The following is a 21,663-nucleotide window of genomic DNA, read 5'->3' on the forward strand; positions in this document are numbered from 1 at the left end:
ACTTTTTTACAAGTTACTCCGTACAATGGAAAATATTATCCAATTTGTCAAAGACGCAAGACGCAACTATAAAATCAAATACAGTACCAAATATGGTTCAATGCCATAGATCATACTCAACCTTGGAAACGCTTCAATGGCGACCACCGGCAGCTCGGAGTTCGATCCTCAGAAGATAATTACCTACAAATTTCCCGAGGTAGGTATCTATTCCTTTTTGTTCGCCTTCACTCCCGCCCCATACTAATTCCGTTCATTTTCTGATCAATTTCGGTTTTCCAGACGACCTATACTTACAGCGAGAGGTACGCCCCTAACTAGCTCCTTCGCAGTTCATTTTAATTTTTAATTTTTCATTTTTCAATGTATAGTTTGGTATATTTACGTGAATTTCACTCAATTATTTGAGCTGACTAAACGATTTATCGGTTTGGGAGAGCTACTGATGAAAAAAGCGTTTCTGTTTGTGACGATTTAGAGATGCTGCGCTGTATGCGCTGGGTGTTGGAGCATGCGCAAAGGACGCCGTAGATGATAAAGAGCTCAAATTTGTTTATCATCCCGATGGTCAGCAATCTATCCAGGTCGATTACCATCCGTTTGATGAAATTACGTTTAGAGGAAACTCTGTGTGTGTGCGTGAGTTGAAAGAGGGTGGGGGTGACAGTTTTACAATCGTTATATGGTGCATCAGGGTCCACAGTACTATGGACCCTGGTCCAATACACATAATTTGACTTCCTTAATGTAATTCATGTTCATAATGCATATAATTTATGTTCATAATATACAAACACATAAACATGATATAATGAACATGAATTCTGTACATTATGAATATGAATTATCTGTATTATGTTAAGTGTTTATGTGTCTTCATTATATCCTGTTTATGTGTATCTGTATTATGAACATAAATTCTGTACATTATGAACATGAATTCTGTACATTATGAAGTCAAATTATGTGTATTGGACTAGGGTCCATAGTGCACTGTGGACCAGATATAAATTGCAGACAGTTTAGCGATGAATTCCCACAATTGGTGAAGTTTTGGAAAAAAAAAAGTGAAATTCTACTGTTGCTGCTATGCAGATTCAAATTATGCAGCTAAAGCTTTACAAAATAATGATTAGTAGTACTTATTGGCTATTTTTTTTGGTTCTCTGCTGACATTGTAGGTCTTACCGACTTTTGCGGCTTTATTTTCTATTGGATATAGTGAGGCAATTGCGGAGCTACCAGGCTTGCAGTAAGTCTTGAACTTCTGAAGCAAGGGGATAGCTGTGTGTTAATTGATTTTGCTACGTATTTGTTTCTGTGTATACCATTTCTTAGGTGGTAGTACTGTTCTTCTAGCTGATACTTGGCAGTGTTGCCCTTTTTATCTAGATATGATCCACGCCTTCTGTTGCATGGACAACAATATATTGAAATCTACAAGCCGCTTCCTTCTAGTGCTTCTGTAAGATCCCGAACTCAAGGACTTATATATTTGTCTAGTGGAATTATGATTCATGTTTAATTTAGTGCTAAGAGCATCTACATCAATGAATAATAGAGAGTTAATGTCAGAATAAATCACTTGGGTAGAGTTATTCACAAGTGTGGGATGGGGTTATTAGATGAAATAATCCTCCTGCAAATTACAAAATAATGTCAGAAAATAAAGGAAAAGAAAAAGTGAAAGAAAGAAACGCTGTGCGCGTTTCGCGCACAGCGTGGCCATAACCCGGGCGCGTCAGGCGCACCTGACTTCATATATATATATATATATATATATATATATATATATATATATATTTTAATTCAGTTTTGTTTTATTTTATTTTTTTTCTCTCCCCTCCCACCTTCTCTTTCCTAATCACTCTTACATTATCCCCACATTCTTCCCAACTAATGTGGATGCTCTAAGTAGTATTGAAGTGCAATGCTTTCTTAAAATTTTCCCATCAATCATGATACTAAAAGGATTCTGCTGAATTTGTGAAAAATAGACTTGATAGATACTGGTTTAAGGCATAGATATTTACATCCTGTATTAAGTTTCTGGAGTTTATCTTAACATAGACATTTCAATCCTTGCAAATGTTGTTTTGTTATTGCAGCCCTATGACACACATGTGAGACATAATTGAGGACAAAGAAGTCTTCCAAAGACTGATGATTAGATATAACACTAATATGAAATGTTTTGTATGATTTTGTTAAAAAATAACATATTACAGTTGCTTTCCATTCTTTCAGTTATATAAAAAAAAATGGTTATTTTCCTTTTCTTTCATTATTTCATCAAGTCATAGTAATTTCTTCTCAATAATGTTGATGCAGATAATAAATAGAGCAAGCATTGCTGGACTGCATGATAAAGGTCTGGTTTGAAAATGTAGACATGAATTGTTAGTTTGTGTTACTGTGAGTAAGGGGGTTGTATTCAATCTGGATTTTTATTGAATTTTAAAAACTTTGAAAGTCTGGTGGTATTCAATCTAGACTTTTAAAGAGTCTTTAAAAGTCTATTAGTATTCGATTTAGACTTTTATTAAAAGTTTGTGGGTATTTGATTAAAACTTCAAATCTTCTAATTATCAAGAATGGTGAGTGAGAAAGAAAACCCAAAATTGCTAAATACAAAATTAATTTGTTGCTTCAGAGTAGTACATGCAATAAGTGATCTATATTTGGGAGTCAAAACTCTTTTTTTTTTTAGGTTTTGATTTAGCACAAGTCAATCTCATTCAGATTTCATTTTGATTGTGCGAAGTCTATGTATTTTGAAGCTTCACATAATCATATTTCAAGTTGGAATGCATTTTAAGGATTTAATGAGTCTGACAGAAAACAGGAAATTTATTCATCCATTTTGACAGGTAAAGCAACTGTTCTAGAAGTTGAAATCAAGAGCTATGAGAAAGTGTCGGGTGATCTTCTGTGTATGAACAGGTAGGTTCCTTTTATATGACTTATGTACTGCTTTGTTATTATGTAATATGTAGTTCTTACATTGATCACATTGCAGGATGGCTGTTTTTCTGAGGGGTGCTGGTGGATTCTCAAAGTCTTCCAATCCTTATTCATATTCCAAATATCCAGCAAATCAGACTGCTGCTCCTAAAATCCCCAAAGGCCAGCCATTTGTTGTTTTTGAGGATTATTTGCAGCCACCACAGGCATGTGAAATAAAACAAATAAACCATTTTGGAACTTATCATTGGTTAATCTTACCGTCTTATAGCTTCTTAATGCATTGTTTTCCTGTCATCTTATCATTTGCATACTTGCAATCAATAGATTTTATCTCCTTGAAATTGTAAAACCTGATGCCCTGATGGGGATGAGGCATGTTTTGAGTTTACTTAGTCTTGCTGATTAAATATGACATTTGAAACTTGTTGCCATGATGCAGGCATTGCTTTACAGGCTCTCCGGTGATTACAATCCCCTGCATTCTGATCCCAGGGTTGCAGATGTTGCAGGGTAATATGTTTTTTTTTACTAAAAAGCTATCTCCCAGAAGCAGTGGTAGAATCAAGTTATACTGTGCTTTAATGGACTTGAAACAAACTATTCACTGTTTCCTACTTCAGTGCAAATAAAGAAAAAAGAATAAAACTTTTATTAGGCTTGTGTCACTGAACCTCCTTGGTCACATTTTAATTTCATTGTCAACACCCTCCACGATAGTGTTTTTAATTTGTTTTATTATGCCATCTGGCTCATTAAAAGTGAATGCAACTATGCAAGGGAAATTGATCCATTTCCCCTGAGCTATTAAAGCAACATGGCATAAAATCTTTCTTAGATGTTCTAACTTCTAAATGACACTAAATGCTTAACGGTTTAGAAAATAGAAACTCTATGGTGTATTGGGGCCTGAAATAAATAAAGGATAATGTTGTCCTCTTCTATTGTATTCTGCAAAATGTACATGTAAATCACTAGCCCTTTGTAGTCCACAGGTTATTTTCGTTAGTTATATATTTCCATTTCTAAAATTTAATTAAACCTGATATACTCTGCACATCAGGGAAAAGGAATTCTTTTGGCAATAAGTTGATTTATTTAAACAGTTGTCCTTATGGATCTTTTTTCCTTCCAATGGCTACAGATTTGTCAGTAAATTACATTTATCAGTCTTTGGCCATAGACTTACTAGAATGTTATTTTGTTTTTTTTGTTTTTTTTTTTTTTTTTAAATTTATCACTTAATCCCAGGTTTTCTCGCCCAATTTTGCATGGGCTGTGCACACTTGGATTTGCTGTCAGGGCTATCATAAAATGCATCTGCAAAGGGGACCCAAACATGATAAAGAACATATCTGGCAGATTTTTATTACATGTGTATCCGGGTGAAACCTTAATGACAGAAATGTGGCTGGAAGGTTTAAGGTAAGTTACAAGATATGTTTACCAAGTTGGATTTATATTTATGTATATACTCCCTAGTTCCAAAACTTAATCAGAGTAAAATATGCAGGGTTATATATCAGGTGAAGGTGAAAGAACGTAAAAGGGCAGTGCTTGCTGGTTTTGTAGATCTTCACCGTTTAAGTTCATCTCTGTGACTGGAGGTTCTGTTTTTTCCTCTATGAAATATGTTATATGTGTAACTGGAGGAGTTTGTTTCTCCTCTATCATTCCATGTTTATTATCCTGAATAAGGCACATCAGATGATGTTTCCAAAATGTTGCTCTCGTTTATGCTAGCTTATGTGCATTGGTTATAATTTGAACCAACCGAACTATTCTTCCTCAACAACCGAGAAATTGGTCTGTGTTACAGGTTGCAGAGGAAATGAACCACACATCACACTCAGTGTATTCCCTTAAGTTTTGCACTGGTTTATTATTTATGCTAGCTTATATGCATTAAACGTGCACGAAGATAATATGAAGTTATTCCCTTAAGTTTTGCGTTTGTTTATCATTTATGCTTGCAAGTTTTCCCTCTTTACTACTGATAAATTTATGTTGAAGCCGCTTATGGATAGTTCACTTGATTGTTCCCCTACTAGTGGTTGCTGACATCTCAGGTTGAATGCTTGAAGCTTTGCACATCTTGTACTTGTTGAGTATTAGCAAGAAATAATTGACTTTTCTATATTGCCAATGGTATCTCATGTGAACCTTTTCATTAATTTGTTTTACCAATCATCATGATAATCATTCCAATTCTATTATACTACCAAACAACAATAAAATTTGGACAATTGTCCTTAGCTTCACAACTTTTTATAGTAGAGAGACTAAATTAAACAGAACAAATGTACACGGATTAAATTGAACAAAACACTATAGTACAATGGCTTCATAGATACTTTGACTGCAAAATACTTTCACTAAAATCCATTACCATTATTAAGTATTTGATTTTTATTCTGATTTTGATTATTATGTTTGAACCAAACACACCCATAGGCCCTAGCATGACAAATTATACTAGGGTGAGCAATTCGGTTCGGTTTATTTGAACCGAACGGTTCAAGATTCTTGTAAACCGAACAGTTTGATACCGAATCGAACAAAAAATGAACGGTTTGACATTATTTTATAGAAATTAATGAGTAAGTTAAAAATAATAAATAGTTAACGGAATATTCGGTTACTAAAGTTTATACTTTATACTAACGGAATTTAGAGTTATTTAAGGGAATCAAATAATATAATAGAGGGTAAATAAGAAAAAATTATTAAATAATACGGAGTACTAAAATAAAAATAATATGAACCATTCATTTTAAGAAACAACACTTAAAATATAAACATGTGGACATATATCGTGCACACACCTAAATGCGGGTATGCACACATCCGTGAACAACAGTGCACACATCCAATGTATGTGTGAATCCACAGTATTTGGGCTGGCGTGCATACATCCATGAACAACAGTGCACACAGGCAGGCATGCACCCATGAACAACAGTGCACACAGACAGGCATCACAGAAAATTAAAAAAAAAACTAATCACAACCTTAGATACCCAAAATCCAACGATCCAGAAATGTTCACACTTTTGTATTATATATATAAACCTTGTTTTTACCTGAATGTAATTCTATATATTATATATATATATATATATAATTTATTTTTTTTATTTCATTTGGTCACCGAGAGCTGAAGTCGACGAGAACCGAGAGGCAAGAGCTGAAGTCTTTCCGCCAGTCACGCCACCGGCCAACGCTGCTCTCGGCTGGTCACCCCACCGCCCACCGCTGCTCTCCGCCAGTCCGACGCTCCTACCAGCGCCACCCCCCACCCCCACGACTGACTGTCTCGCAACTGCCCAGGTTCAATTCCGATCCCTTCTTAGTTCAATTCTCCTAATTCTCCTCTGCTCACGGTTCATGTTCACCTAATTTTGCCCTAAATCCTAATTTGCCCTAATTATTGAAAATTGGTTTTTGAATTGCTAAATGAGGTTCCTTGGATTTAATTTGAGTGTTGTGCGAAAAGGGGTGGTTCGTTAATCGTTTTGTCAGGGTTGGACAAAAACTCTTGTCTTTCTGTTTCAGTTTTGTAAACTTGAACTACTTTTGATAATTAGTGTTTGGTCACGGATTTAAGTTATGTGTATCTGCAGGAAGAAAGGCTGTCCCTTTTGTCATTACTTTTAGTTGAATTCCAATTTCCATGTGTTTCCTGTGATCTTAACATGTTTATCTTTTTGTTTTTAATTTTTTTTAATATTATTTTTAAAAGTTAAACTGTGCAATATGATCCCATAGGAAGTTAATAAGTACCTGATATAGATGAACTTGCCTTCCTCTTGCCTTGTGGATCCTTTTAATTTCACCATTACTGTCTAGTGTAACACTAAACATTAAGTGTTGTTTGTGAACTCTTATCTGATATCTAAAATGTGAGTGTTGAACTCTAAAACCTGGACTTCTAACTTATATGTAAGACATACTAAAACTTGCACTTCTAACTTGTATATAAGACATATAGTTAGTTGTAGATGGTGACTTTTACGCAACCGGATGAGCTTCGATGATTTATTAAATGATTGCTTATCGTATGTTGAAAAAGATATTTTTGATCAAGTTTCAAATGAAGCAGTTTTACAACGATTTCAAAATATGAAAGAGCGTAGAGGAATATTATCCCGTAGTTCATCATAAATCTTGTATTGTAATTTATAATGTATTTTGTATTTCAACTATCTTATCTGTATTTGAACCTTGTATTTGGAACATTTTTGAATTTATTTTACCTTTGCTTCTTTGCTCCACTGAAGAAAAATCCTGGGTCCGCCACGGATCATCACCGTTTAAAAAAATATACATAAAAGTCTAATTAGTGATAAATAAATGTCTAAGTAATATTTTAATTCAATTACACTTTTTTTTCCAATATAAACTCAATTTCACTATCCCACTATAGGCTAGGTGTGAGTGTACTAATTTTTTTTTATTTTTTATTTTTAAAGAGAAATGTTATAGAACTATTTTTGACATTTTTCTAAAATAAAAATATTATATTATATTATACTTTCAATAAATATTATCTAAAAACATAATAAGTCTCAATCAAAGTTATATCCCTCATTTATGTCCATGTTTTTAATGCTAATCATTTTGTACATTATGCTTTTAGAGTTGTACTATATTTTTTTTTTGAACAAAAATACCCCTACTGTTATAACTTCCGTTATCTTTTCCATTATTGTTACCATGCACATGCATCCACCATATATTTTCTTATATTCTTTAATGATAATAATATGTGTAGACATTATATATTGGATTATTATAATTAACAAAAAAAAAAAATTGATTTCATATAGATTTTAATTAGTAGGGTTTTGTTAGTTATTTTAAAAGATATAAATATTGGGCATCGCGCATAAAAAAGACTAGTATTATTTATAAAAATTAAAAAAAAATCGAATAGTATATATAGCATCATATTCTTGTGTTCAAATCTTAATTGTAAATTTTCAGTCGACGAATTCGTAGGTTTGGAATTTACTCTTTCAAGTTTTGGAATTCGAGTGGTAGCAATTCCAGCTTTTTCGGAAGTTCCATTACGCCGCCCACCAGAATCCGCCGGAAAAGTTCACCGCCGTCACCCACCCAGCGATGTGGACGAAAAAGCTTCGGACTTTTGTCCCATTTTCGAGAACCCTCTTTTATCGAGACCCACCTCTTTCTTCAACCTTACTTCCAATCCCTTTTCATTCCCTCGCACAAATTACAATCCCCTTTTCTTCTTCTTCTTTCCATATAGAAGAAGCTTCTCCTTCTAGTGTGTTCCAATCCCAAAGGCTTCATTTGATCGGAGAAAACATATGTTTCCAAAGTGGGAAATTGTTTTGCTCAGTATCTGCGGAGAAATTTAAGTGCTGGAACTGTAACTCTGTGGGAACAAGTAACCAGCCATTTCTTGTCTGTGAAGCTTGTGGCAGCGTTCAACATGTAGATGAATCCATTGATTATTTCCAAATTTTTGGATTGTAAGTTTTTTCTTTTTTAAAAATATTTTTTTGCTGTTCTATTTGGAACTATGAATAAATGATTATAAAAAATTTGGTCTTTTAAATTCACTAACAATGCAGTGTTATTAATGGTATTGTAAGAATTTTGTGTCCCTTCTAATTGAAATCTGAAATGGGTATTTGTTGGAGCTACAGCTGGTGAGTTTCCATGGATGATCCTGAGTTGGGAAAGAAGTGAATTGATTTATATATATATATATATATATATATATATATATATATATATATATATATATATATATATATATATAGTAGGGTGTGCAGCCCTAGCTGACACAAAGGACCAACTTAAACCAGCATAGGTTACCCATAGCTGACGCTCAAACTAAGAAGGCCAATGAGCTGCTCCAGTTGTGAGTCACACACACACACACACACACACACACACACACACACACACATATATATATATATATATATATATATATATATATATATAGAGCAACGAGTAAATGAGTAGGGTGTGCAGCCCTAGCTGACAAAGGACCAATTTAAACCAGCATAGGTTACCCATAGCTGACGCTCAAACTAAGAAGGACAATGAGCCGCTCCAGCTGTGAGTCAAACTTGTAACCATGGGTTACTGAGTCAACACCCTAACCAATTTGGCTGGGGTTGAAAATTGAGAGTGGATGTGTTGTTTTAATTTTCCATTAGGCAAGATTAATGTAATGTTTAAAGTGACCTTTTATCATGGGTACATTGCAGTGGAAGGGTTGGAACTTTAATTGTCTTCCTAGTTGTTAATTTGTGCTAAAATATGTCGGTTGTATCTTCATAGGGAGAAAAAATATGATATCGAGGGGGAGAATCTCGAGCGTAAGTACAAAGACTGGCAGAGGAAGCTGCATCCTGACTTAGTTCATACAAAATCCGAGGTTCCTAACAACGTTTATTTTGGTGTTTTAACTCTGCGGTTTAGTTGTTTCTGTTGATTCTGATTCTTTTTTTCGTTTGGTGGTTGATCTTGGTAATATGGCTTTCTGTTAGAAAGAAAAGGAGTTTGCTGCTGAACAGTCTGCTCGTGTAATTGATGCATATCGAACACTCACAGACTCGTTGTCAAGAGCAATATATATTGTAGGTTTACAATTTACGTAATTTTCTGTTCTCTTTCATTATTCTAATTTAGATCCTTTTTACATGCCTCTCGACTTAACATTAATGTTTGCTTGGATTAAGGATGTTGGATAAGTTCTTTATCGTTATCAGTACTATAAAGCCATAGTTATTGTCATCCTTTAGTTTACGCTGGATCTGATTGCTTAAACTGAGCCCCCTTTCATCCTAAAAACTTTTTATTTCTCGCATTTTTCATTCTAAAGTCGAACCGTCAAGGTGGTATATATCTCACCTTGTAGTATTTGTATTTCAGAGAAAGTTAATTGCTTGGTACATCATCACTGCTTTCGTTGTCGAGACTTGATATGTTCTTGTTGGAAAAGATAAATTATCGTGCTGAAAATTATGTGTATATATATATATATATATATATATCCAGATGTTTTGTAAGAGTTGTGATCACAAACTTCACGTGTCAATTGCGACTTTAGATATAACTGATTTGAGTTTTGAAACAAAATATGAGACTTTCTCTAATATATGCTTGAAGATGTGTTTCTTTTGTTTGCCTTTCTTTTGACTTTTGACGTTTCTAAATCTGGCATTACTCTTTTACTTGGCTGATAGCAGCAGTAAATGCTTGCAGTAATAACTTCCTTTTAATCTTCCTTACAACCGTCGTTTTTCATTCTATGTTTTAGTTTTAGTGTCTCTTGTATATATCGAGTTTTTATTGTGCATACATGTTTTGTGGTCAGGCGAAGTTAGAAGGTTGGGATATAGATGAAGAAGAAAGGATTTTGGACCCGGAGTTACTAGCAGAGGTAAGATTATCTTTTACTCCGTAAAATTATTTGTACCTATCTCTTTAAGATGTACTTCGATTGATTGGCGTGAAAGAGGAAATAGGCTCGTACTATATGTATATGAAGACTGAGATCGTAATTTCACTTATTTTTGCTCGAAGGAGATATTAGGTGTTGTGACTTGTAAGTCTGATGTCGAAATCTTGAGGAACATAAACGCACAGAAGACATGCTTTTATCACGGTTATTGCTAAATATTAGTGCGAGAAAGTAAATGCATCTCACACCCGTTCTATAAATTTAAAGAATTTCAGATAGACGGAGAATCTAAATAAAGATTTACAAATACAAAAACAATATCTGTATCTATATGCTAGAAGGATGTAGACTTTTGGACCTTGTACCTATTTTGAGCTTCACAACCCGAGCTCTCTCTGTGTGCACGCGCTAATTTCATTGTCTTAGTACATCTTACTAAAGTTTTCCCGAGGTTTATAAGAACTCTGCTTTTGAACTACTGGCAATGGCCTCTTTGAACTTCAGATTATGGAAATCAGGGAAGCTATTGAAGAAGCGGGAGACTCGGAGGCGCTGAAACATATTCAGGCACAGGTATGATTACGAGGAGCTCTTGAAATGTAGAGAAGTAGTGAGAAAATTTGCTGAAATTGTCTGCAGAATTCTTCCTGTCATCTCTACTCATCTATTGCCTTCTTTTCCTTCCTTCCATTGATTTGGTTTCCCATCTTAGACTTGCATTTGATTCCCCGCCCCCAGCCTCCTAGGGGTACAATCGAGTCAAGCCAAGCCCGAATAGTTAAAACTCAAAGTCTGGCTTGACAATAACCAAACTAGATTCGAATACTCATTATTAACTCGAGCACCAGAGCTTGGTTGGCGTGAGTGGCCGTGCACTCTCATCCCTTAAGAGAGGTCGGGAGTTCGAACCCCCTTTCCGAGAAACCAATCTGACCAGTACTTTGCCCCTTAATTAGGCTGGTCCGGTGAATTAAATGTGCCTCCTACAGTTAGGGTCTACTCAGGACATCTCATGGCCTGACAAAAAAAAAAAAAAACCTCGAGCATAAGGAGTTTGACTCGCTCACACCCCCACTCTCTCCTCACCATAATCCCGTGTTGCTTTGGCAGATACAGGAAGAGTTTGAAGAGTGGTCGAAATCTTTTGCAATCGCGCTCGAAAATAGAGATGGTGAAGAAGGTGTGTCATGTATCAGAAGAATGACATACTACAAGAGGGCAAATGAAGAAATCATCAAGAAACTGTGAGACTGGAAACACCATTCCAACATTGCTCATTTGCTGGGTGGGATGGGATTTATATTGAAAAGTAGTTTCTTACTAACCAAACATTTATTTATTAGTTAAAATGTCTTTATGGAAGATTAACTTAACATGCTAATAAGGACAGACAGGATTGTTTTAGACATCTCAGAATAAAAATTTTGCTCGTTCTCCAGGTGAATGTTGAGTTGAATTATTCATTTGCTTTACTTTTTTTTAGCATGTCAGACTCTGTGGAATTAATTATTCACCATGGTGAGAACCTTTATCCAAAATCCTAGGCTCCATTATATAAATGGTGTAATAGAAACAATTAGATGATTTTGGCAATCCTTTTCATGAGATTTTGTTGTGTACAATCTTAATTGGATTACTAAAATGTAGTGATTATTGAATTGTCTACCTATGTAGCGATATAAATACATATTATTTCAATTGACATTTGTTGTGTACATTTTTACCATTTCATTCTTTCAAAAGGTTGAACCCTAACCCTAAGGGTCCCCAAAATCCGGCCTGACGGAGCATTTGGGAAATCATGGTAACTCAACTGAACATGAACCATAGAGGCTAGACCTTTACTTACTGCGCACAAGGAACCCCCTCACTTTGAGATTCGACTATGGTCATTCTTCCAAAGTTTCACCTCTATGACCAATTGAGCTGCTCATGCGGGTCATTTTTACCATTTCATTGTATTATTGTGATGGAAACATGCAAGTGTTCATTGAATTGTCTACACAAGCTTGCCATTTCCATGGAAGAACTACATTAAAAATTAACTCAAAAACCTAAATTAAATCTTCATTACACCTATAACAATTCTAATAAAATTTTACCCAGTAAAACTGCAATTATAAGCATTAACTATGCAAATTTTCTCTTGTACAATTGCTTCTCCAATTTGTTCTCCTTTAATAGTTCTCAAGCAACATGCAATTCATATATCAGATTCCTTATCTCCTCCATTTTAGCATGTTCATTCATAGGTTGGATAATTTTGATCTTTCTAAATAAAGAAACCACACCCATATCCAAAGCACACTCTCTCGTATCCATCCTGAACTAATTTTGACCAACAAGATATAAGAAATTTATAAAATAATTTCAAAAAAAATAAAAATAAAATCGACCCACATAATATGCGGAATTTGCAACAAAAATTAAGTTAAGCACTGAAAACATATAAATTCAATATTTATTTATGAAAATAATTCTCACATTTCATTTTTAACACCGATAAAAGTTTTTGCATGAATCTCTTCCTAACTTGTGCAAATTGCGGATTCAACCCACATCTACAATACACTGGAGGCTTGTAATCTGAGTTTTTTTGCACATTAGATGAAAAGCATGAAGACATTTGAAAATATTAAAGACGATTTGAACTCTGAAGATGAAGATTAGAAATGATGATTTTTCGTTTGGAAAGAAGATGATGAAGAACCTAAACTATATTCTTCATCATTTCATTATTAATTTATAATAACACATCAGCATTTCGTTATTAATTTATTTTTTCAGGTCAACAAATTATATGAGCTACCAATGGGAAACAACCTAAAAATGTTAGATGAAAATACTTTAGAGGTATAAGTGTCTATATAGATCATATTTAGTCAATGGTGTCAATGAACAATCGTCCTATTGGACCATTTTACTTCTTAATTTTGATTTATCAACTTTACAAGAATTTTCTTTTATTCTTGAATTTAAAATTAACCAAAAAAATTTCATGTGTCAGTTTTACATTGACTAATTCAGTAATTCTAATCAATTTTAAATATAAAAATGAAATTAACACTCTAATTTTAGTTTTAGATTTAGAATGAATACTGGTCTCAGGTGTAGAGTCTACACCCTCCGGTGGTACAGCACACGGAGTAGAAAGGTACAACCCGGAGAAGCGTGAAGTGTTAGCCCAAAAGAGCAGTTTCTTTAGGGTTTTTTGTCGACAGGGACGAGCAGCCATTGCTAGAAATTTATACTCTTTCACTGAAAATGGATAAACCAAACCCTCCTTCACCCCTACCAGAAGAGCCGGCTCCAAAGAAGCAGAAGATGTCCACCACCACAACCTCTGACGATGAAGAATTTGACCCGGCCGTCGCCGCCGCAGACGGCAGTGCTCCACCGGAGAGGAAACCCAAGTACAAGCGTCGCAAAATCGCGATCTTCTTCGCGTACTGCGGGGTGGGGTATCAGGGCATGCAGAAGAATCCCGGAGCCAAAACGATCGAAGGCGACCTCGAAGAAGCGCTCTTCCACGCCGGCGCGGTGCCGGAGCAAGATAGGGGCCAGCCCAGGCGGTATGACTGGGCGCGCTCCGCCCGGACCGATAAGGGCGTCAGCGCAGTGGGGCAAGTCGTTTCGGGTCGGTTTTACATTGATCCTCCTGGCTTGGTCGATCGCCTCAACTCGAACCTCGCTTCCCAGATTCGTATCTTCGGTTACAAGCGGACGACGGCGTCGTTTAATGCTAAGAAGTTCTGTGATCGGCGGAGGTATGTGTACTTAATCCCTGTTTTTGCTCTCGACCCATCTGCTCATCGCGATAGGGAAAGTGTTCTTGCTAGCTTAGGATCTGGAAATGAGCTCGTTAAGTGTTTGGAATGCTCAGAAAGAGGGCGTAAAGTTTTCGGAATCATGGGTAAACGCAGTTTCGATTCAAAGAGTGAACCAATTGTTGTTTCATCCGGTTCAGGCATTTCGTCGAACACTGGAGACTCTCAAAACCAGCAGGAAAACATGAACAACTCCATACATTCCGGTTCAGGCATTTTGTCGAACACTGGACACTCTCAAAACCAGCAGGAAAACATGAAGAACTCCATACATTCTGTAGAGAATGGCGATGATGAGAGCAACCCAAATTCTGAAATTGAGAAACAAGTAGGAAATGAAACCTCCCAAAATGAGAAAAATGAGGTTACAAACATGGAAGTTGAGGAAGCTATAGTCCCAAACAAGATTTTTTCTTATGGTGATGAGGAGAAAGATAGGTTTAACAGAATTCTCAAGTACTACGAGGGAACTCACAATTTTCACAACTTCACAACAAGAACAAAAGCCGAGGACCCGGCTGCAAAGCGATACATAATCTCCTTTACTGCAAACACAGTAGTTGAAGTGGAAGGCATTAACTTTGTTAAGTGTGAGGTTGTTGGACAAAGCTTCATGCTTCATCAGATTCGTAAAATGATTGGTCTCGCGGTGGCAATCATGAGGAATTATGCTCCCGAATCATTGATTCAAACCGCCTTCAGTAAGTAAGTACTCCGATTACACTAACCTTTTTTTCAATCTGGAATATTAACATGTTTCTTGAAGTTTATTATGAAGATTCGAATAACGTAGTTTTGTATGTAATCAGGGATGTTAATATTAATGTGCCCATGGCTCCTGAGGTTGGGTTATATTTGGACGAATGCTTCTTTTCGTCGTATAACAAAAAGTGGACAGATCACGAAGAATTGTCAATGAAAGCTTATGCGGATATAGCAGAGGATTTCAAAATGAAGTATATATATTCTCATATTGCATCAACAGAGCACAAGGAAGGAGTCATGGGTCTATGGCTACATTCTCTGAATTACCGTAATTACCCTGATCTACGTTTTTCAAACTGTGATGAAACTACAGATGCAAAAAGCATACCTGATTCTCGCACTGTCAACAATGGTGAGGCTCTGGATGCAGAAACTGTGGAATCTGCAAGTGCCAAAACAATTGAAACTGTGAAGAACGATGAATCTACAATTGCCAAAACTACTGAAAGTAATGACATGGATCCATCGTGTGCCATGAGTGAAGCTGATGCAAAAACTGTCGAAGCTGCAGACAATGCTGATTCATGTCCTGGGAAGAACGACAAATCTGCAAGTACCAAAACTACTGAGGTTGATGCTCTGGATGCAAAAACTGTCGAAGATGCAGGCAATGCTGATTCGTGCCCTGGGAAGAACGACGAAACTGCAACTGCCCTTTGAGGTTGATGCTCCGGATGCAAAAACTGTGGAAGCTGCAGAGAATACTGATTCGTGTCCTGGGAAGAACGACGAATCTGCAAGTGCCAAAACCTACTTAAAGTAATGACATGACATATGTGAAAAGTGTTGCAGTTGAGGGCATGGCTGAGTGAGAAGACTGAAGACATATGCCTCAAAATTTTCCATTTGATTTGATAGTTCTTAGTATTTTGCTTCTTGAAGATTTGCATGTGAAGCAAACTTAGATATAACTTTCTTTGATAGAACTCATAGAAGTGAAGAAGAGATTTCAGTGATGGGTATTTTTTGTTTTTAATTTCTGTGTTTTGATTTGGATAAAGTTTTAATTTTTTTTTACATTTTTTATTTTATATTTAGTAAAAATATATATATTTAGTAAGTGTAAAGAGTATTTATGGGGATAGGAGGGTGTCTATTGGAATGAGATGGGATTGCGTGCGGGCGTGGCCTCGTTGAAAATTAACGAGGCAAAAACATGTCCGTTGACCCTGATTGGGCGAATCTCCCGCCGGAGCTCCTAGACTCCATAGCCAAAAAGCTTCGAATCCACAAAGATTATGTCCGATTCCGAGCCGTATGCGCGAGCTGGAGGGGATCGGCTTTGAAGACGCCGACGCATCTTCCCTGCCAATTCCCATGGCTAATGCTATCGCAGAGGCAATCCAGCAGGCTAGGGTTCTTCAGTCCTCTGGATAATAGGTTTCACTTCCTCATCCTCCCGGAGGCCTCCAACCGCCGCCGCCGCTGTGGCTCCTCCCACGGCTGGCTCGTCATCCTCGACGAGTCGCCGTCGGTCTTCATCGTCAACCCGCTCACCCGAGCCAAACTCAATCTCCCGCCGCTCTCCCAATTCCCTAACGTCCTCGATTTCAATTTCTACAACGTCGGCCGTGAATACACCCTCCGATCCGAGGGCGAGATCCATACCTGCAGTTTGAAAGAAATGCGCGACACGTTTATCAAAAAGGTTGTCCTCTCCGGTAATCCTCTGCTCCAACCGGACTTCACCGCCATGGCGATTCTCAACCAAACAGGGGACCTGGCGTACTGCAAAAACGGTGAGAATTCCTGGAATTTGATCGACGATGCTAGGTCATTTTGTGAGGACGTCATTTACAGCGACGGATTGTTCTACGCTGTGAATAAATTTGGGTCAATTGTAGTCTGCGATGTTAACAGCGATTCCCCTAGTCCTAGGGTTTCATTCATCGACACGCCATTACAAACTGGGGGTGATATGCAGTATCTGGTGAAGGTAGACGATGGCTTTCTGCTAGTCACTCGGTATCTAGAACTCGACGTTGATATCCAGAACCACCGCCTCGATATCGTGTACAAAACAGTCGAATTCCGCGTGTTTAGGCTGGATTTGAGCGGGGAGAAATGGGAGAGAGTTACAAGTTTGGAAGATAGGGTGTTGTTTCTGGGCGAGAATTCTTCCTTGGCTCTATCAACTTCAGATTTTCCAGGATTCAAGGGGAACAAGATTTACTTTACAGATGATTATTCCGAGATGAACTATGAAGGTGCTAACGCAGATCATGATGTTGGGATCTATAACATGGAGGATGGTAGCTTCTCAGAATTCCCCTGCTACCCTCGAAACCCACATTCTGTGCTCTGCTGGCCGCCTCCGATTTGGATCACTCCCAACCCATGTTAAACCTGCAAATATGTGAGTGATGTTATACCCTTTGTTCTTATATGTGATCATGTGAATGCCCATTCTTCTGGTTTATATGGATAAAATTTTGTGATAAATATGATACTTTAGGTTCTTGAATCTCATAATACTCTAAATGCGGGTTCAATTCTGGCTCATGTTTGGAGTTCACTATTTGTCTATGCTAATCATGTTATTGGAATGAACTTTTGGGTTATTGCATTACAAATCTTTTCAACATGGGGTAACGCCCAAACAAAACTCATACTCTAAACGCGGGTACAGTTCTGGTTCGTGTTAGGGGTTGCTATTTGACTGTGCTAATCCTGTTATTGGGATGAATTTTTGGGATATTGAATTACAAATCTTTTCAACATGGGGTAACGCCCAAGCAAATCTCGTACTCTAAACGCGGGTACAGTTGTGGTTCGTGTTAGGAGTTGCTATTTAACCGTGCTAATCCTGTTATTGGAATGAATTTTTGAGTTATTGGATTACAAATCTTTTCAACATGGGGTAATGCCCAAGCAAAACTCATACTCTAAACGTGGACACAGTTTTGGTTCGTGTTAGGGGTTCACTATTTGTCTATGCTAGTCATGTTATTGGAATGAACTTTTGGGTTATTGCATTACAAATCTTTTTAACATGGGGCAACGCCCAAGCAAAACTCATACTCTAAACACATATACAGTTCTGGTTCGTGATAAGGGTTTGCTATTTGAGTGTGACAATCCTGTTATTGGAATTCATTTTCGGGTTATTGCATTACAAATCTTTTCAACATGGGGTAACACGCGAACAAAACTCATACTTTCGCGGGTATAATTCTGATTCGTGTTTGGGGTTGCTTTTTACCAGAATTCATTTTCGGGTTATTGCATTGCAAATCTTTTCAACTCAGGCACTGCCCAAGCTAAAACTCACATGCCTTCCATCAATGAACTAGGAAAGATCCATCCTGCTACCAAACTGCTAGTGTTTATCTGCATCTGACATCTTCTTCACCTGATTAAGTTTCTTATTGTGGATGATGCTTTATGTTGTTGCAGCTCAACGGTAGTGAATATCGCGGTGAAGAATGAATGATTTCGAGCTTCTCTGTGAAGTAAGATTTCATCTGCTTTTCATTCTTCAACTGTATATATTGTTGTATATTATATATAAAGATGTAATTTACCAGAGCTGATATGCTTGAAGTCTATATTAGGCATTGCATATACCAAATACATTTTATATATTGTTGAACTGTATATATTGTTGTATACTTGTATGTATTATATATAAAGATGTTTAGTGCAGAGGCATTGCTTTTCAAGTGAACTGTTTCTTGTCTCCTTTTCCTTCTTTCAGTTCTCTGCCATTTTTCTTCTAGACTTCAACTTGGTAGTATATTTAGAAGGCTAAATCTTTACCTCAAAATGATTTCAACCAAACAAAAAATTTTATTTATGTTTTCCATTTGAAGAAAATATAACTGATATAATAACTGCTTTATATGCTTCCGTACATATACAACTATACAAGTCTAGGACAAACAACACAGTATTAATACAAGGAATAAGGGTCAAATTAGCCACTAAACGTAACCTGAAAGTGCAATTAGGCCACTGTACTAAAAAAGATTACAATTATACCATTCAACAAGTCAAATGTGTGCAATTTTACCGGCTAGCAGGTAAACGCCCTCTCCTTCCGGTTACCTGGTGACATGGACGTTGAGTTGGCAATTATTTCCCTTTTCTTTCTTATTTCTCCCATTGAAATTTCTACTCTCTCTCTTCTTATCACAACCCAGTTGACCTTCACGACGGTTTTAGCTCTCTTTATCAATGCACAGAGGAGGTTCATGCCTTATGACCTTCACCGCCGTGATGTCGACCTTCAACTCCGTCGTGTTTCTCACATTTTCCCTTTTCCTTCTGGTGTTCGACAACGATAGTGGCAGATCCCCGGCGACATCTAGCAACTCCGCCGCCGCCAAAGTTCGTTTCATGTTAGGGGCTCTGTTCACAGTTCACGGTCGATACCACGGCTTCTTTTGCGTTACTGTCCTCGTTAAAGGAACTCGCATTCGAGTGATTGCTAGTGACATAGGGAATGTGTGTGTGTGTATGCTAGTGACATAGGGAATGTGTGTGTATGCCATGTCAGGAGATCAGCGAATCACGTAACTCATTAATTAGCTCGGGCGACCGATTCCTTAGCTGGCTCGGAGGTGTGGCTCCAAATCCCACCTAGTTGCATTTCCGAATTATTACGCCTTTAATGAATGGTTTCTGGTTTACTTTCCAAAAAAAAAAAATGCTCTCATCATTCCAACTGCCCTCACAAGCAACTCCATAGATAAAAAGATAATAGATTATAATGAGTTGTCATCTAATCCACGCATCAAATAACTTCTCTATGGATGCATATAACCATTCAATCCCAAACATGTTTCACTCAAAGCTACAAACGTCATTTTTTGCATACAATCTTTTAAATATTTGTCAAATCATCTTTCTCAACATCTTTTTTTTTTTAGAAAGACTCAACATCTTTTTAAAATCGCGCTCTTAGCATCATTTCACGCAATAACAAACATTCTAAAGTCATGCTCTAACACACATTTAAGCCATAATGCATCACCCATAACTCCATCACATTGCTAAAGGCAATGCCAATGTCACAAGTAAAGCCCCCAAACCAAAGACAAATATTTAAACTACTTTTATTACCACTTAACTTTCAATTGGATGTAAATTTTTTTTAGTACTACTGACTCTGTTACAATTGGATATTAAGTTAAATATTACATATTTAAAAAAAATTTCACAGTGTCTTGCATTTAAAAAATAAAAATAGACAAATTAAATGAATACTGTTAAATTAATAAGATGATTTTTTTGTCAAAAAGTAAGGGAAAAAGAAAAAGCTAAATTGTACTAACATTTCAAGTTTTAATGTTAAATTATTAATTGTATAATTTTTTTTAATACTACTGACTCTATTACAATGTAATATTTGTTCATAATTACTTTTTTAACCAAATAAAGCTCAAAGAGTCAATATCACCAGGCTCGAACCCACAATCTCCCCTATAGGGAGCAACTTGATAAAAATATTTTAAAATTTTAGATTATTTTCATCAAATTTTAATAACAAATCAATAAATTAAATAAATAAATAAATAATGAAACGGGTGAAGTATAGTAGTATACATTTTAATTAGATTTATGTATTTACAATAAATAAATAAATAAAATCCCTAATATATAAATTCATATAGCCTTTGGTGAGCCTCTTCTGGTAGCGCTGAGGTTGTATAACAGTGAAGCACGGCGTAATCTGCGGTTGTGGGGAAGAAAGAGATCGGAGATCGGAGATGGGAGACGGACATGGCCACGGCGTAACTTACAAAGGCATTACGATCCATCAGCCCAAGCGCTGGCACACCGTCACCGGCAAGGGCTTGTGTGCCGTCATGTGGTAATAATTTGCCTTCGGATTTCTCTGCTTTTCCCTTTACATTCAATTCAGCCTCTGCGGTCTCGATTTGTCGATTCGTATCCTCGTATGTAACGGTCTATCTTCTGATTACTCGAATTCCACAGTTTTGTTATCTGATAGAAGCTCAATTTGATGCGTAAATCTCGGATTTTTTAGATGATTCGATCACATGGATGTAAAATGTTTTGTAATGTTTGTTTCTTGGTTTCATTTGCTAAAGTAAAGTTTTAACCTTTGCCCTTGAAAGTACTCTGATTCGTGTTTTTTGTTGGCAACTATCAGGATGTTATTTCAAGATAAAATAAGAAACGGTGCCCTAAAGTTCTTGTATTTACATTCGATGCGTTAAGAATATGCGGAAATGTTAATTTATACTACAATATTGAAGCAATGAAATTAGTTAAAGGGTAAAAATTATTGTCATTCTTATGTGAGCATAGTTAATAGTTAGTAGTTTGGTATACTTGGATTAGTTACAAAGACTTTGAGACTTTTGTGCATTCTGCCTACTTGAGCATCACGGGCTTTGGGCTTTTCTCCCCTTTGCTTGTCTTGTTTTTGTATATCTGCTTGCTAAACTAAATTGAGAAAAAGGGACTTATGCGGGTGTTTGACATGAAAACTTAGAAGTGTGCTTGGATGGATTCTAACTTTTCTCTCCATTTCTCATCCTTGTGCATTTATATACCCTAGTCTATGCTCACTCTAAGCATTTTTGTCACTCCTCTCTCCACTCCATCAGTCAACACCACAAGTTGCTCCTATCCCTGAGTTTTCTTTCTTATACAAATTTTATGTTCTATTTTACTGGTTTCACTCTTCTT

General features: G+C 36.5%; 4 protein-coding genes and 1 long non-coding RNA gene across 14 annotated transcripts in view; 4 read left to right on the plus strand and 1 right to left on the minus strand.

Moving 5' to 3' along the window:
- On the plus strand, positions 1 to 4,737 carry LOC109184502 (enoyl-CoA hydratase 2, peroxisomal). Its single transcript, XM_019334504.1, has 11 exons — positions 1 to 199; positions 283 to 305; positions 479 to 584; positions 1,182 to 1,252; positions 1,393 to 1,465; positions 2,332 to 2,371; positions 2,871 to 2,943; positions 3,020 to 3,170; positions 3,407 to 3,477; positions 4,216 to 4,389; positions 4,478 to 4,737. The coding sequence occupies exons 1-11, from the start codon at positions 137 to 139 to the stop codon at positions 4,563 to 4,565; spliced, it is 933 nt and encodes a 310-aa protein (XP_019190049.1). The 5' UTR covers positions 1 to 136; the 3' UTR covers positions 4,566 to 4,737.
- On the minus strand, positions 4,550 to 21,598 carry LOC109184504. Its single transcript, XR_002054801.1, has 4 exons — positions 21,587 to 21,598; positions 14,771 to 14,778; positions 4,802 to 4,812; positions 4,550 to 4,631 (listed from the first exon to the last, which is right to left on the minus strand). It is a non-coding gene; the product is annotated as an uncharacterized LOC109184504 (long non-coding RNA).
- Positions 6,107 to 11,964, plus strand: LOC109184503 (iron-sulfur cluster co-chaperone protein HscB, mitochondrial). 2 transcript variants are annotated; one of them, XM_019334505.1, is made up of 7 exons: positions 6,107 to 6,294; positions 7,951 to 8,462; positions 9,286 to 9,382; positions 9,495 to 9,584; positions 10,325 to 10,390; positions 10,916 to 10,984; positions 11,522 to 11,964. In XM_019334505.1, exons 2-7 carry the CDS (start codon positions 8,089 to 8,091, stop codon positions 11,657 to 11,659), a joined length of 834 nt encoding a protein of 277 aa, XP_019190050.1. In that variant the 5' UTR covers positions 6,107 to 6,294; positions 7,951 to 8,088; the 3' UTR covers positions 11,660 to 11,964. The 2 variants fall into 2 exon arrangements, with proteins under 2 accessions (XP_019190050.1, XP_019190051.1); XM_019334506.1 differs by lacking the exon at positions 9,495 to 9,584.
- Positions 13,522 to 16,003, plus strand: LOC109184498 (tRNA pseudouridine synthase A, mitochondrial). 4 transcript variants are annotated; one of them, XM_019334494.1, is made up of 3 exons: positions 13,522 to 14,943; positions 15,048 to 15,604; positions 15,708 to 16,003. In XM_019334494.1, the coding sequence occupies exons 1-3, from the start codon at positions 13,676 to 13,678 to the stop codon at positions 15,764 to 15,766; spliced, it is 1,884 nt and encodes a 627-aa protein (XP_019190039.1). In that variant the 5' UTR covers positions 13,522 to 13,675; the 3' UTR covers positions 15,767 to 16,003. The 4 variants fall into 4 exon arrangements, with proteins under 4 accessions (XP_019190039.1, XP_019190041.1, XP_019190040.1 ...); XM_019334496.1 differs by having other exon boundaries at positions 15,048 to 15,366; positions 15,490 to 16,003; XM_019334495.1 differs by having other exon boundaries at positions 13,522 to 14,437; positions 14,528 to 14,943; positions 15,048 to 16,003.
- The window catches only part of LOC109184500 (F-box protein SKIP23-like), a 17,552-nt gene continuing 11,986 nt past the window's right edge, over positions 16,098 to 21,663 (plus strand). For 2 of the 6 annotated variants that reach the window (XR_002054798.1, XR_002054799.1), the window contains exons 1-2: positions 16,098 to 17,359; positions 20,619 to 20,818. Coding sequence is in view for 3 of the 6 variants with exons in the window: in XM_019334501.1 (XP_019190046.1) it covers positions 16,160 to 17,347 (1,188 nt within the window). In the remaining 3 variants the exon portion in view is untranslated. Of the gene's footprint in view, positions 17,384 to 18,208; positions 18,451 to 20,618; positions 20,819 to 21,663 lie in introns of those variants that run through there. The other 4 variants (XR_002054800.1, XM_019334501.1, XM_019334500.1 and 1 more) reach the window with 4 other exon arrangements.

The sequence above is a fragment of the Ipomoea nil genome, unplaced genomic scaffold, assembly GCF_001879475.1.
Source record: "Ipomoea nil cultivar Tokyo-kokei standard unplaced genomic scaffold, Asagao_1.1 scaffold1262, whole genome shotgun sequence".
Lineage (NCBI taxonomy): Eukaryota > Viridiplantae > Streptophyta > Magnoliopsida > Solanales > Convolvulaceae > Ipomoea > Ipomoea nil.

Coding starts and splice junctions, on each gene's coding strand:
- LOC109184502 (XM_019334504.1), top strand. CDS start 137: ATGGCGACCACCGGCAGCTCGGAGTTCGATCCTCAGAAGATAATTACC. Junction 200..282: donor TTACCTACAAATTTCCCGAG/GTAGGTATCTAT, acceptor TCGGTTTTCCAG/ACGACCTATACTTACAGCGA. Junction 2,944..3,019: donor GATCTTCTGTGTATGAACAG/GTAGGTTCCTTT, acceptor ATCACATTGCAG/GATGGCTGTTTTTCTGAGGG.
- LOC109184503 (XM_019334505.1), top strand. CDS start 8,089: ATGTGGACGAAAAAGCTTCGGACTTTTGTCCCATTTTCGAGAACCCTC. Junction 10,391..10,915: donor ACCCGGAGTTACTAGCAGAG/GTAAGATTATCT, acceptor TTTGAACTTCAG/ATTATGGAAATCAGGGAAGC. Junction 10,985..11,521: donor TGAAACATATTCAGGCACAG/GTATGATTACGA, acceptor TTGCTTTGGCAG/ATACAGGAAGAGTTTGAAGA.
- LOC109184498 (XM_019334494.1), top strand. CDS start 13,676: ATGGATAAACCAAACCCTCCTTCACCCCTACCAGAAGAGCCGGCTCCA. Junction 14,944..15,047: donor ATTCAAACCGCCTTCAGTAA/GTAAGTACTCCG, acceptor GTATGTAATCAG/GGATGTTAATATTAATGTGC. Junction 15,605..15,707: donor GGATGCAAAAACTGTCGAAG/ATGCAGGCAATG, acceptor CTGCAGAGAATA/CTGATTCGTGTCCTGGGAAG.